We start from the raw sequence: 12602 nt of genomic DNA, 5'->3' as shown, positions 1-12602 counted from the left end.
AATGGAAGTACTTGGTAACCAAAATGAACTACTAGATTGCAGTTCATTCCAGACGTAACCTTTATCCAACAACTTCATAAGGCTTAATTCCACTATGTGCAGTTAGCTACATAAATTCTATAGTTCTCCAAAATTCACAATGTTTAGTCACCAGTTTTACAGTAGTTATCAGCTACTTACTGCAAGCCTCCTCTTTTACCTGAACTTCTAACTGGCCTTAAATAGGAGGAATACCTTTACACTAGAACTTTATAGTAAGGATATTACTAAATTAACAGGCAAAGCTAGAGACAACCAATATGAACTAAGAAACAGACAACAATCTCCTGAAGCCAGATAAGAATCACTTAGAAGATGCAGCATAAACAGCAAAGATAGGGACTTGGTTTTAAAGTTGAGTTCATAAAGATGTAATCCACTTCAGGATAGAGACTTGGTTAACAATTTCAAATTAGCTTAACATAATATGTTTTAGCAAATTTTGGATCTTATGTTGATTTCCATGTCAAACTAGTATTTCCAAATGTCTTCCCCTAAACCTTTGGTAATTTCTAGATTCTCCACATTTAACCTTGCCATTTAGCAAATGATAAGCAAATCATTCCACATAAATAAGAACGCCCATGCATCCTATCTTTCTCACTTAATACTTTGTTTCTCTTTTAGTTGTCAAACTCCACCAGATCTCCAAATTCAATTATAAAAGGACCAAATTTTCCAGATGTCAGTTTCAAAAGTGCTAAGGACAAAGTAAGTAGTTCTCAGTTCCCTTCAGGTTGCTACCATTTAAGGATGCATATATTATAGAAAAATTAGTTCAAATTAAGCTGATGAGTGAGATGAGTCATTACACCAAACAGACCCCATTTAGTAGCATAGAAGATTGTATGATTCAGAGAATCATCTGATTAATTTGGATGGCAGCAATTGACCAGTACTCACGGTTATCACTTATCAGAATAGCAATATATCACAAAGATATGACTGAATCATTTGAAAGAGCAAGATTGAATTTTTTTCACACTTTATGTTCCAAACAGACCTGTAATTGCGTCAAGCAGAAAAACAATTTTTTTTTAACCTTCTTATAAACAACAGTAGAATAACATCATGGACCAAAAGGGGTATAAAACTTGAAGGCAGAAAAATCTCAACAAAAAAACTATATATATATATATCATGCATTTATATATCATTAGCCGAGATACATTTTTGAGCACATCTGCAATAAAACATTGGAAATGGTTTCCAAACGATTTGTGCATTATGTAAACTGCACCGCATAGAAAATTTTTAGTCAATCACACACATGGAAATGTTAGATTTGCATTATTGCGTCACTGGAAGGCATGTCAAGTGCAGAAAAACAAGTAACAACAATATTTCGTGCCTTTGTCCAAAACATGAAGAAGAAACATAAATATTCTGTTTTTACAGGTCTGCACTCCATTGAACAAGTGTACCTTTAGCTCATGCGTAGCACACTCTTGGCAGAAGAATGTGAATTCTTCCGCCTGCTTCTTCCAGATTTCCTCCGAGAAGTCCATGATGGTGTCAAATGAAACCGCAAGAGTCCATTATCAAAGTGGCTAGGCGAGTACCTAGCACTCCGGTTTTGCTCCAACGCAGGCTCTTCTCTACTCTTAACAGCATAGCTTCTGGACTCAGCTACACTTGATGATCGATGGAATGACCCATTCATTTTGTAAGAACTGCTTGAGCAACTACCAATCCGAACAAATTTCCCACTAGAAGACCCATCGGCTGCTACATCAGCATCCCCATTCTGTTTTTCTAAGCAATCTCCAAGTGGGTAACCAATTGCATTCCCTTCTGGTACTTCGTATTTTATGTCATGGAACCTATGCATGAAACCCAAAATGTTCCAAGCCTTTCGCCACTTCCCCAATTTCTTGCCCCCATCCTGGATACCACCGCCTGCAACAGAAATGGCATCCTTGCCGGCAGATTCAAATCTCCCGGAATGATCATATTTGACAGAACCAAAATCTATGTCTCTAGTATCTGTATTGGCAACAGCAGACTCCATATTTGAGACCTTGTAATCGGACAGAGACTTCATCTTATCAACTTCTAGTGTCACCGTCTTCTTATTGGAACTCTTACCAGAACTTGAACAATCAAAACTATTTTGCCTTTGAGAAGATGAGGAGTCAGAACAGTAATCCCTGGTTTGAGCTGATCCACCAGAAGTCGTCTCGTCTTCGTTTATTGGATTCATCTGCTCTTCGATGGATACCCCAACCCCATATCCAGCCCTGTTCATAAGCGGCAATGGCATCATCGCATTTTCAATCACAGAAAGCATCGGCGCAAGCCGCGGGATTGTCCTCGCGATCATGTATCCATCCCAGGAAGCCCTAGGCTCGTCGAAAGAGAATCGTGGATCGTCTAAAGACATGCGAGCAGCGTCAACTGAAAACCTTGGATCTGTATCGCAAGACCTCCGGCCATACCCATAGTCTCCTACCTCCGACTGCGTCTCCCTAAACTGTCGTCCATTTTGCTTGTTGCCTGGCGTCAAATCGCCACCGCCGCTGCGGCTTTCGCCGCAGTCACTAGGCTTTCGCATCCTCTGCTTTAGCTTCAATTTTCGCAATTTCTGGCTGAAAACAGACGCAGCGCCCCAGAAACTTTCCGCAATGTGCTTAAAATCCCTTACCTTGTGCCTCCTACTCTGCCATTCGAGCTCTATGTGCTCTTTCATCGTCTTCACGTCTTCCTCAAACTCTTCGTCTCTCGGCTGGCTAACATTACCATTTGCTCCCGACACATCTTCAGAAACCCTAATCTTATCACGAATCTCGGCCACCGAACGTGTAACTCCGGAAAACCCTAAGTTCTTCGATTCGACCTCGATTCCTCTACCCAACCCCTTCTCTTCGTCGTCAACGTCGAAAAGATGTCCCAGGGTACTCCGAGCCCTGGCATCGCAAGACTTTCGCCGCGGCTCCGATGCGCCGGCATAAGCTCTGCATTTTCCGGCCGCATACGACTTGCATCGACGGAGCTCCTGACGAGGTGCGTCGTTGGCTCCACTCCGCGCACCGGCTCCATCATCTCCGCCGCCGAAACCGATAATGACGGCTTCGGGGGCAGTGATTGAGGAAGAGACTTCCGGATGGGCAGGAGAATCAAGGCCGGCGAGGCGTTCGCGCAAGCAGGAGGCGCAGAAGCCGGTAACCGGCTCCGCTGGGTGGCGGTGGCAGATGGAGAGGCGGCGAGGCTTGGACTGCAGTTCGCGGTGCGTCATAGCCGGAGGTGCGCAGAATACGCGCGGCTCATGTTAGAGGAAAAGAGATTGTCAGAAGAGGGGGTTGCAACGGGAAGTGAACAGTCAACAGTGTAGAGAAAAGGATCCGAAGGGGAACCAAGTGGCGGTGGGGTGGCAGTGGAAGAAGCGTAATAGAGAGAGGTAGGGACAAAATTCTGGAGCATTTTTATACTTCCAAGAAGCCAAGGAACCCTTCATAAGCCCTCCTCCTATCAACCATAATAATGATATTTGTTTTCTATTTTATATATTAAATTAATTGAAGTCCACCAATAAAACATAAACAAGAATATTAAGACACCAACTTATCAAGGGATTACTAGGTATTATGTAACATTAGGATAACAGTTACTGGCATATAAAATGTATTTTATTTTTGGATAATATATGTTTATTAAATTTTAAAATAATTTTATTAATTGATAAATATTATAAATTTATTATTTATCAATAGGAGTATATTTTGATGAAAAAATAATATATGATAAATTCAAAAAAATAAAATATATTTATTATACTTAAGAAAATAACTAACATTACCCTAAAAATGCGATTCTTACATAATATAATAAATTACAATTATAAGTTGATAGTTCAAAACCATATTGATGCGTGACTCTTTCTTTTATTAAATGCAAAAATTATTTATCATGACTTGTTTCTTCTTTCTTTCTTTTTTTTTGGTGTTGAAAAGTAAAAATCTGAGGGACCCACTACACATGAATCTGGCATCAAAATTTAAGATCATCTGCCTCAAAAAAAGTTGGAGAGGATGATGACACATGAAATGAGTAAAGTACAATCTAATTTTGTCCAGCCAATAATGTTGCTTTTGCTGGGGAAGATACCTATTTATTTTCTAACTTTATTTTGAAATAAGGCTTCTTATTAGCAAACTAATAATTATAAGGTAGACTTTGTCTCGGAAAGATACGAGTTTAATTTGTGTATTTAACTTAAAAATAATAATTATAATTTATTTTAATAAATATCTATTTAAATTTGTTATACGCATTTCTCGCATCATTCTTCATGGGCCAGACTTAATCCAATGAGCCGGCCCAATCGCCCGAAGCCCAGAAGGCCAAGGCAGCTTCGCTAAAGAAAGTCCATACACTATCAAAATCCGAAACTCGTAAAGCGAGCTCCCGGCAAAGCCCATAGCTAGCTCTCAGCGATCGACTAATGAGCTACTGGCAAAGCCTTCAGTTCGTTGGACCATCCAGATCACTGGCCTAAAACTTCCAATTCGCATAAGTGGCAAAGCTGCTAAGAAGTTAAAGGAATGGTCCATTTACTTTACCTGCAACAGTCCATGCTCCTCATAATGAGGATCTCACTCCCGATTTTGTATAGATGATAAGGGTTGTTTGTCCCCCAAAATGTCATCTTTATATTTCTATATATTATCCAAATTATAAAGGCCCCTCATTATAAATAGAAATCAGATATATCATGAGGGGTACAAGGAAAATAATCAGACACTGTCATTCTGAGAGAATAATCAGAGTGCGGTCGTGGAGTAGGCATCGTTCTGATCGAATCACGTGAAAATCGCTTGTGTTGACTCACATCTGGGATCTTTATTTTCCTCCTCTTGGCATTTTTGGACTCACTCATCGTGGTTCAAAACGAATCACGATCGACTGAAATTGAAAATCGATAAAATTAATCATTAATCACATAATAATTAAATAAATTACAGTAAAGTACTCATATATTGTTTGCGTTGATAATAAGGGGTGGAGCTAGCGGCCAGGTCCATGCCCGCCCTCTCACACCATGAGTTTTTTTTTATTTATAAATAATTATAATATGAGATTATGACTTTATATTTATATTTATATTTATATTTATATTTAGACAGTCTCATGTCATAAAATTAATGAATTTAAGAAAAATAAATAAATTTTTAGTAGAGCATGAGGTGGCTAAATTGTTGAGAGGTTTTACAATATTTCTTAATTTATCTAATTACTTTTAAAGGATAATGATATATTTGTGAATTGGAAATCTACAACTATTCTTTTTGAAATTTAGGTACCTTGAGCAAATTTGCTCATTAGCCTTTTAATACAAGAGAATATTAAATCTAATTATAATATTACAATTTAGTCATAACTTGTTATGTATAGATAGTTGTTAACAAAAATTAAAATAAAATTTCCACTATTATGTATTTCATATTGGGAAAAAATCCAAATTAGCTTCTAAATTTTTTATTTTGATCATTTTTTATTTCTTAATCAAATTCACTCCTAAACCTTTCAAAATGATAGATTTATTTTGCCCCATAAAATTATAGTTTTTGATTCACTTTATACCTTAAAATATTAGTTTTTTTAAAATCAAATTGATCATTAAATTAAACTATTTAAAAAGTTTGAAAGTGAATTTTAGAAAAAAAAAAATCAGAGCTAAACCAAGTAAATAAAATTTAAAGACTAAGTTAATCTTCTTTCTATTTAAAACTTACAAACAAAATAAATTATAATTAAAATAATATTAATGAGTATTCTAACAGCAGCCCTATAATTAAATTGTCCACTGGCATATCTAGAACATTTACCTATTTATATACTTATTTAATAAATATTTAAAATATATATCATATTTATATCATTTAAACATAATTTTTTAAAATTTATTTTAATTTTTAAAGAATAACTAATATCTATTTTAAATAATCTTTACTTTTATAATTTATTTTATAATTATTTTAATTTTAATAAATAAATAAAACTCATTTATTAAACCATTATCATTCCTCCCGGGAACTGTTAAGATGGTTGCACAATAAGCCGCGTGATAATTAATATCGAGTCATAGACCTCTCTTGTAAAATAATTGCTAATAGGCCGAACCGCCTCGCTTTGATTTGACGAGGAGAGACAGCGGGGGAGAGAGGTGTAGCAGAAGAAGGCCAACAAAAATGGAGAGGGCAAAGGAATCCTTACAGTTGACCAGTGAAGAATCTGAGTCAGTAGCCCGACTCACCGTCGCTCCTCACCGAGTCGGCATTGACAGCAGCTTCTTCGAAGACTTTATACTGAAGGGCATCCGAGTCGACCGAGTCGAGCCCGGCCTCGTTACATGCACCTACAAGGTCCCTCCTCGCCTCACTGTATGATTCCTCAAACCCTTATTTGCATATGGTTTGTGATTCGCTTCGACAAGTGTAATAGTTTCATATTTTTAATCTCAAAACTCAAATGCCGTCCGATTTTGCCACAATTTCGAGAACCCTAATTATTAAACACCAGTATGCATGTATACAGTCTTCGATGATTGGTTACAGATTTTGAAATCAGTTTTCCATCCAGGATAGAAATGGAAAGTTGTGTGCGGGAGCTATTGCGAATCTGGTTGATGAAGTCGGCGGTGCTGTGGTCCATGTTGAGGGTCTTCCCATGAATGTCTCGGTGGACATGTCCATCTCCTTCCTTTCGACTGCAAAGCTCGATGTAAGTCGCATTTGCCTCGAAATCCCTCACTTCGAGATGATGTTTTTGACACTAACGTTTTCTACCTATTGCCTAATTGTCCTTTCTCCTTTGTCGTAATATTTTTCGCGAATTCTTAAGACTTATGCCCTCTGCCATTGCTGAATTAATTGCACACAATTTGTTTATGGTCACACACATTGTATAAATTGAGGGTATCTTCATTATTTGGGCTTGTTTGGCATCTATATTTGGCTTGCCACCTAGTTTTAACATTGAAATAACCTGTTAACTCGCAAAGTAAGCTCAAACTGTCCCTAATTCTGCAGCAGAGGGTCTTTACACCGAGTATATGCTATAAGACTCTGGTAAAATGGTTACTCGTCCAGCTTTCTGAAATCCTTGAATTAAGGGTATTATAATATGTATCAAATATCTTGGTACTGATATATATATATATATATTCGGGGTATATTTAAGCATAAGGTGGATTATAATATATCATCAGATGTTATGATATGAGATATTGAGGGTTAAAAAGAAATGAGTCATGAATTTTTTTCCCCATATCAAAAGAGAGATTTTTAACTTAAAAAACATAATTAAAAATTTGAGAAGTTAAGCATCCAAGTTTGGGTAGAGCTTTGGAAATATTTCACCTGCCTTTTGCCGTATTAGGTGAAGACTAGTCTGCAAACGAATGCACTGAACTATTAGCAAACAAACATCTTCCTACTGAAAGGTCAATCATCTACAAGATAATTGCTCCTGGGAACGCGTAAATTGTTCTCCAACTGACGTAGCTTCTTCATTGCTTGTATTTTCTTCTTAAGGGATGTATATATGTTCTGAATTCTCCAAATTGAAGTCCTCTCCGAGACTTCTCATCAAAATTAATCATAAAAAATTACAGCAAAATGCTTTGTTTGTCCGGAATATTTGTAGCTACAGCTATCTTATCGACCTGTTATCAGAATACATGTTTGCTGGTCGGTTACAGATTTGCGAAATAAACATGTTTTCCAAGTATTATTAGGCTAAGGTCATGAAGTTACATGTTTTTACTGTAACTGAAGACCATTGTTTCGTTGCTGCATGCATCTGAAACAATGGCCATCATTTTAGCATTTTGTGCTGAATATGCCAGTGTATGGTGTTTTCATTTTCTAGCTTCATTATGCGAATATTAAACTGCTATAGATTTAGTTGTATGCTTTGCTAGATGTGTCATGTTTTACATCCTGGACATTGAATTGGCAGGATGAGTTGGAGCTTACCGCAAGGGTTCTAGGCCAGAGAGGCGGTTATTCTGGAACGAGCGTTCTTGTAAGAAATAAAGCAACTGGAGAGCTGGTTGCTGAAGGTCGACATTCTTTATTTGGTAAACATGCAAGCAAACTCTGAATGCATCATTCTGTTGAATATCTGATCTAAACGGTATTGGCCTTTAGAGTTTCTTCTTCTGTCAAGAAATGTGTATAGTAGTAAAATGGCAACAAAATAAGCTGCCTCTGGAACCATTTGTTTCTATGCATCCAGTAAAGTTAGAAACGTAATGATAGCAAAATCAAACAAGAACATTCGTAATAGTTGCATATGGTTTAGAGTATCAAGTTGAAGTGTGAAGGCTGATGATGATGTTGGCTGCTGATAGTGTGAGGCTCCAAAGAGGAAGAAGCTGGAGATCCTATCCTAAATCAATGAGATCTTTTATGCCCATCAGAATGATCTTGCAAGTACGAGGAAAAAAAAAACTTTTGATTTATTTGGTAAAATTGCGTGGAACTGTTACTTTTTGGGTAGTCTGAACTGAAAAGACCAATGGGTTTTAAACCTGGTCCCAACCGTGACAATTTGGGCCCAACAAATTACGACCCAAATTGGTATCAATGCCATCTGCCTAGGGGAATGTATGGTGAGACTGCCTCATTCAGGGTTGTGAATACTGGTTGAATTGGTTTGGGTGGCTTTGAAGAAAATCGCCTGGTAAAAAATCAGCTGAATGACGGTGAACTGGTTGACTAGACTGCAAAGCTGCTCACCAAGCCATTCTTTATGGATAATGCTAGACCCATAATTTTATCGTGACAACTTTTGTGACAATCAAATTTATCACGATATTTTGATACCAGTATATCATGATAAATTTAACTTAAAATTTTGAATACATGTTAAAATCTTCTCTCCCCTCAACTCTCTCCCCCCCTCTCTCTCTCTCTCTCAAAGATTGGCCTCGCCGTCAATGTAAGAGACGCACGCAGGACGACAACAGATGCTAGAGAGCATGAGCAGACCAAAGGACGTCAGATTCAGACCAAACGCATTTGACATCTCTCCCTTTTGTTGTTGCTGGTGTCTCCTACCTCCTTCGTCCTTTGTCGTCACTGATGTCTCTTCTCCTTTTGTTTTCGTCAACATCTCCTCCACCGGCGGCAGCCTCCATCGCCGCTGCTGCTAGCATCCCCTCCACCCACCCTTTGTCTACTTTTTGTCTCTCCCTCTCTCCCCTACTCGGACCGGCTCCTTTTGCTGCCGTCGGCATCTCATATTGGAAGGATTTCTTTTTGTTGTTTGTTTGCTTTTTTGTTTAGTGTTATTTTCAATTTTAATTATTATTTTTGTTTTTTTAAATTAAAAATATGAGCACTAAAAGCATATTTATATAATGTTAATAATGAGATGTTGAAGGCTTTCTTTGGCGTTGGACATGTTTCAAGCCTCTGGTGTTTAACTAAAACTAGAGCGGGCAATCAACAGTGGGATGATTTTGGTGGAGTAGGGCTTAATCTGATGCTTTTGCTTCAGATACTACCAATTTTGCTAAACTTGTTGCTTGCTTATCTACCATTCTCAGAGTCCGATTATTCTTTGCAGAAGAATTATTCTTATCAGTTTTCCAAGATCACTAAGAAACATGGAATGGATTTTTTTTTGTTAAATCACCACATTTGATTAAGGCATTACCAATACAATACATTCCGTATACTGAAGACAATAAACAAATGAGCCAAACGAAATACGTCACTGAGTAAAAAAAAAAAATGCATCATGGGGGGGTTTTAAAACCTAAACAAATAAAAATTTATTCAACCGCCAATTATTTTCCCATAGAAGATTAAGTCAATGTTGCTTCTCTTATGCTGTTGTATAAGTATTTCCTTCCATAAATCTGTTTCTGCGAGTGAACTCGTCAAATCAATTAGTAAGCTATTTTATGCAAGCAATACAAATAAGTAATAACATAAAAATATACTTTAACCCAAAGTATATTATTTATTTATATCGTTGTTTATTAGTCTATATTTTTATTTGAAAAATATGTATATCTACCCTAAAGTTATATGCAAATACATTTTCAGTAAATATATTATATATTTGTGTTATTTTAATTTTTTAAAAATTAGAAATAAAATGGTCAATCCATACAATTTGTTAACAATACCGTGTTTTTATCATTTATGATAAGCTAAAAAAGCATATTTTTTTCGTCAAAATTTTTAAAATATTAAGTGCAATATATATAAAATAAATAAATATAAATCTTTTTGATAGGAGAACGGCGAGAAACGACGGCGAACAACGGGAAACTATAAATGAAGAGGAGAAGTCGTGGGTGAGAGCAAGAAGATAAAGAGAGAGGGAAGGAGATAGAGGTGTCGTTGATGACTGGAATGATGAAGACGAATGATGATAGGAGAGAAGTAGCGAGCGAGAACAAAAAACCCAAAGAGAGAATGAGATGAAGGCAGAGGTAGCAGCTAGAATGGCGGAAGCGAACAACAAACGACAATAAGAGAGAAGTGGTGGGCGAGAATAGAAGACCTAAAAAGATAGAAGACATCTGCAAGAACGATGGAGGCGAACAACTATGGAAGTTGCAATAGAGGCGAATGGCGACCAAAAGCGTTGATGGTGGTGACAGAGATGGCTACGTTGATGGCAACAGTAGCGAGAACGAGAACATAAAATGAGAGAGAAGGAGATGAAAGCATCGACAATGGCTGAAATGGTGACGAGAAGTGTTGATGGCGGCGAACAACGGTATGTCAATGAGAACGAGTAGAGAGAGAGAGTACGAGAAAGAAGCATGAGGAAATAGGTAGCAAATTAGGGGTATTCAATTTGAGGGTAGATTTGTAATTGAAGTTGAGGGTAAATTTGTAAATAGAGCATAATTGTCACCTAAATTGTTCGTTCAGCATTATCTATTTTTTATTTGGGGAAAAGTGTTGGAAATGTGTGTAAATTAGTTAAAATTAATCAGTTTTTTGTGAACCCAGTCAAACTAATGACCCATCAATTGATCTTGTGAGAGATCACAAATTGGTACCTGATAAACCTGATCCAAATAATGAAAAAATTTCCCAACGCACCTAGTGGGAATAAACTAAGAAATTTCTTGCCTACTGATAAGTATGAAGATCTCTGATTGGCCCAATATACACATTTTAAATATTTTTTTTATTTTTTTATACAGAACAATTTTCTTTTTTGATCTAGATATAAGATTATTATCTAATAATTTTTTTTTTTTGTAATATTTAGGTGCAGTCCCTTTTTCTTCTAATACTAGGAAAAGCACATTGAAATTTTTATAATTATCACAGGGGTATGATTTTATTTTATTTTATGTTTGGATCAACATCATAAGGTATATTAATACCTTAATAATTTGATAATCGATCCATTTAGGTAAGTCAGTTTCTAAAAAAAAGTGATGGAGCAGAGAGTACTGGATAGCAGGCAGCTACTAGAACAAAGAACAATTAAAAATTTTATCATATATCTTTATGTCTTTAAATCCATAATATATTTTAAAAATATATTTTTATGTATTTTAATTTTTTATTTTATTATTAAATTATTACATATGATTTATTTTTCTTTTTTCACTTGATCGCACATTCTTTATAATATATATATATATATATATATTTTATCAGTTATGCTCATGTTTTGCATATTTGTTAGGGTTTAATTGGCTAACATTGTGAGCCATACTCTAAATATGGTCTAATCCCCCCAACACTTAAGAATTAAAAGTCTTCCTTTTGATTACAACTGGTCCCCAAACTTGGATAAATGAAATTCATTGCATCAAACATGAATTCTAGATAAATTTTTTAAAAAATATATATTATTTTTATAGAAACGTTCACATAAAAGTATTAATAAAATGATTTAATAATAATATGTTTATCATTATAATGAGTTCTTTTTTTTTTTTTATTTAAGTATGTGACATTACTTTGCGTTTCCCACATATATCTGCTTAGCATGACCTTTTATAAATGTAAGTCATTGTGATAATTTTTCAAAATTTTAATAAATATATTCATATATTATTTTGTAAGCATTATTTTCTTTGCATCTAAGGGTGCGTTTGATTGCAATGGTAAAATTTAAGTGAAAAGAAAATGAATTCCAAGAAATTGAATTACAAGGAAAATAAATTTCTGAAAATTGAAAATTTAAGCTGTTTGATTGGTATAATTTTCTACCTAGAAAATGATGTTATTTTTCATCTTTTGGTGTTTGATTGATAATATTTTTCATAGAATTTGATCATTTTTCTGGCATTTCGTGTTTGATAGGCATTATTTTTCATGAAAAATGACACATTTTTCATGGAATTCAATAGTGAAAATGTATTAAAAAAATATTAAATCTTGTAAAAAAAATTAAAATAATAACGTATTTTAAATTAATTAAATTATTTTTTCAAAAAAATAAAACTATAAAATTATTTTTGTTTTGTTTTTCAAAAAAATAATTCATACATAATTTTGGCATATTTTCTTTTTATATATTTATATTTATTAATTATTAAAAATATAAAATATAAAATATAAAATAATTTACAA

The 12602-nt window shown here is 35.2% G+C and overlaps 2 protein-coding genes across 4 annotated transcripts; one reads left to right on the top strand and one right to left on the bottom strand.

The window, feature by feature from the left end:
* Positions 1-1465: 1465 nt before the first annotated feature.
* Positions 1466-3274, bottom strand: LOC127787909 (protein OCTOPUS-like). Its single transcript, XM_052316013.1, has one exon. The coding sequence runs from the start codon at positions 3272-3274 to the stop codon at positions 1466-1468; it is 1809 nt and encodes a 602-aa protein (XP_052171973.1).
* Positions 3275-6133: 2859 nt separating this feature from the next.
* LOC127797973 (uncharacterized) lies at positions 6134-8333 on the top strand. Of its 3 annotated transcripts, none has more exons than XM_052331243.1 (3): positions 6134-6401; positions 6619-6759; positions 7999-8333. In XM_052331243.1, exons 1-3 carry the CDS (start codon positions 6228-6230, stop codon positions 8140-8142), a joined length of 459 nt encoding a protein of 152 aa, XP_052187203.1. In that variant the 5' UTR covers positions 6134-6227; the 3' UTR covers positions 8143-8333. The 3 variants fall into 3 exon arrangements, with proteins under 3 accessions (XP_052187203.1, XP_052187184.1, XP_052187193.1); XM_052331224.1 differs by having other exon boundaries at positions 6134-6419; positions 6607-6759; XM_052331233.1 differs by having other exon boundaries at positions 6135-6419.
* Positions 8334-12602: the final 4269 nt, after the last annotated feature.

Source organism: Diospyros lotus, chromosome 1, assembly GCF_014633365.1.
Source record: "Diospyros lotus cultivar Yz01 chromosome 1, ASM1463336v1, whole genome shotgun sequence".
Lineage (NCBI taxonomy): Eukaryota > Viridiplantae > Streptophyta > Magnoliopsida > Ericales > Ebenaceae > Diospyros > Diospyros lotus.
This window is presented reverse-complemented; position numbering and strand designations above follow the sequence as displayed.

Excerpts from the sequence above, each read along its gene's own strand:
- LOC127797973 (XM_052331224.1), top strand. The coding sequence starts at position 6,228 with ATGGAGAGGGCAAAGGAATCCTTACAGTTGACCAGTGAAGAATCTGAG. Across the intron at positions 6,420-6,606 it reads AGGTCCCTCCTCGCCTCACT|TTTTCCATCCAGGATAGAAA; the intron begins GTATGATTCCTC and ends TTTTGAAATCAG. Across the intron at positions 6,760-7,998 it reads TTTCGACTGCAAAGCTCGAT|GATGAGTTGGAGCTTACCGC; the intron begins GTAAGTCGCATT and ends TTGAATTGGCAG.
- LOC127787909 (XM_052316013.1), bottom strand. The coding sequence starts at position 3,274 with ATGACGCACCGCGAACTGCAGTCCAAGCCTCGCCGCCTCTCCATCTGC.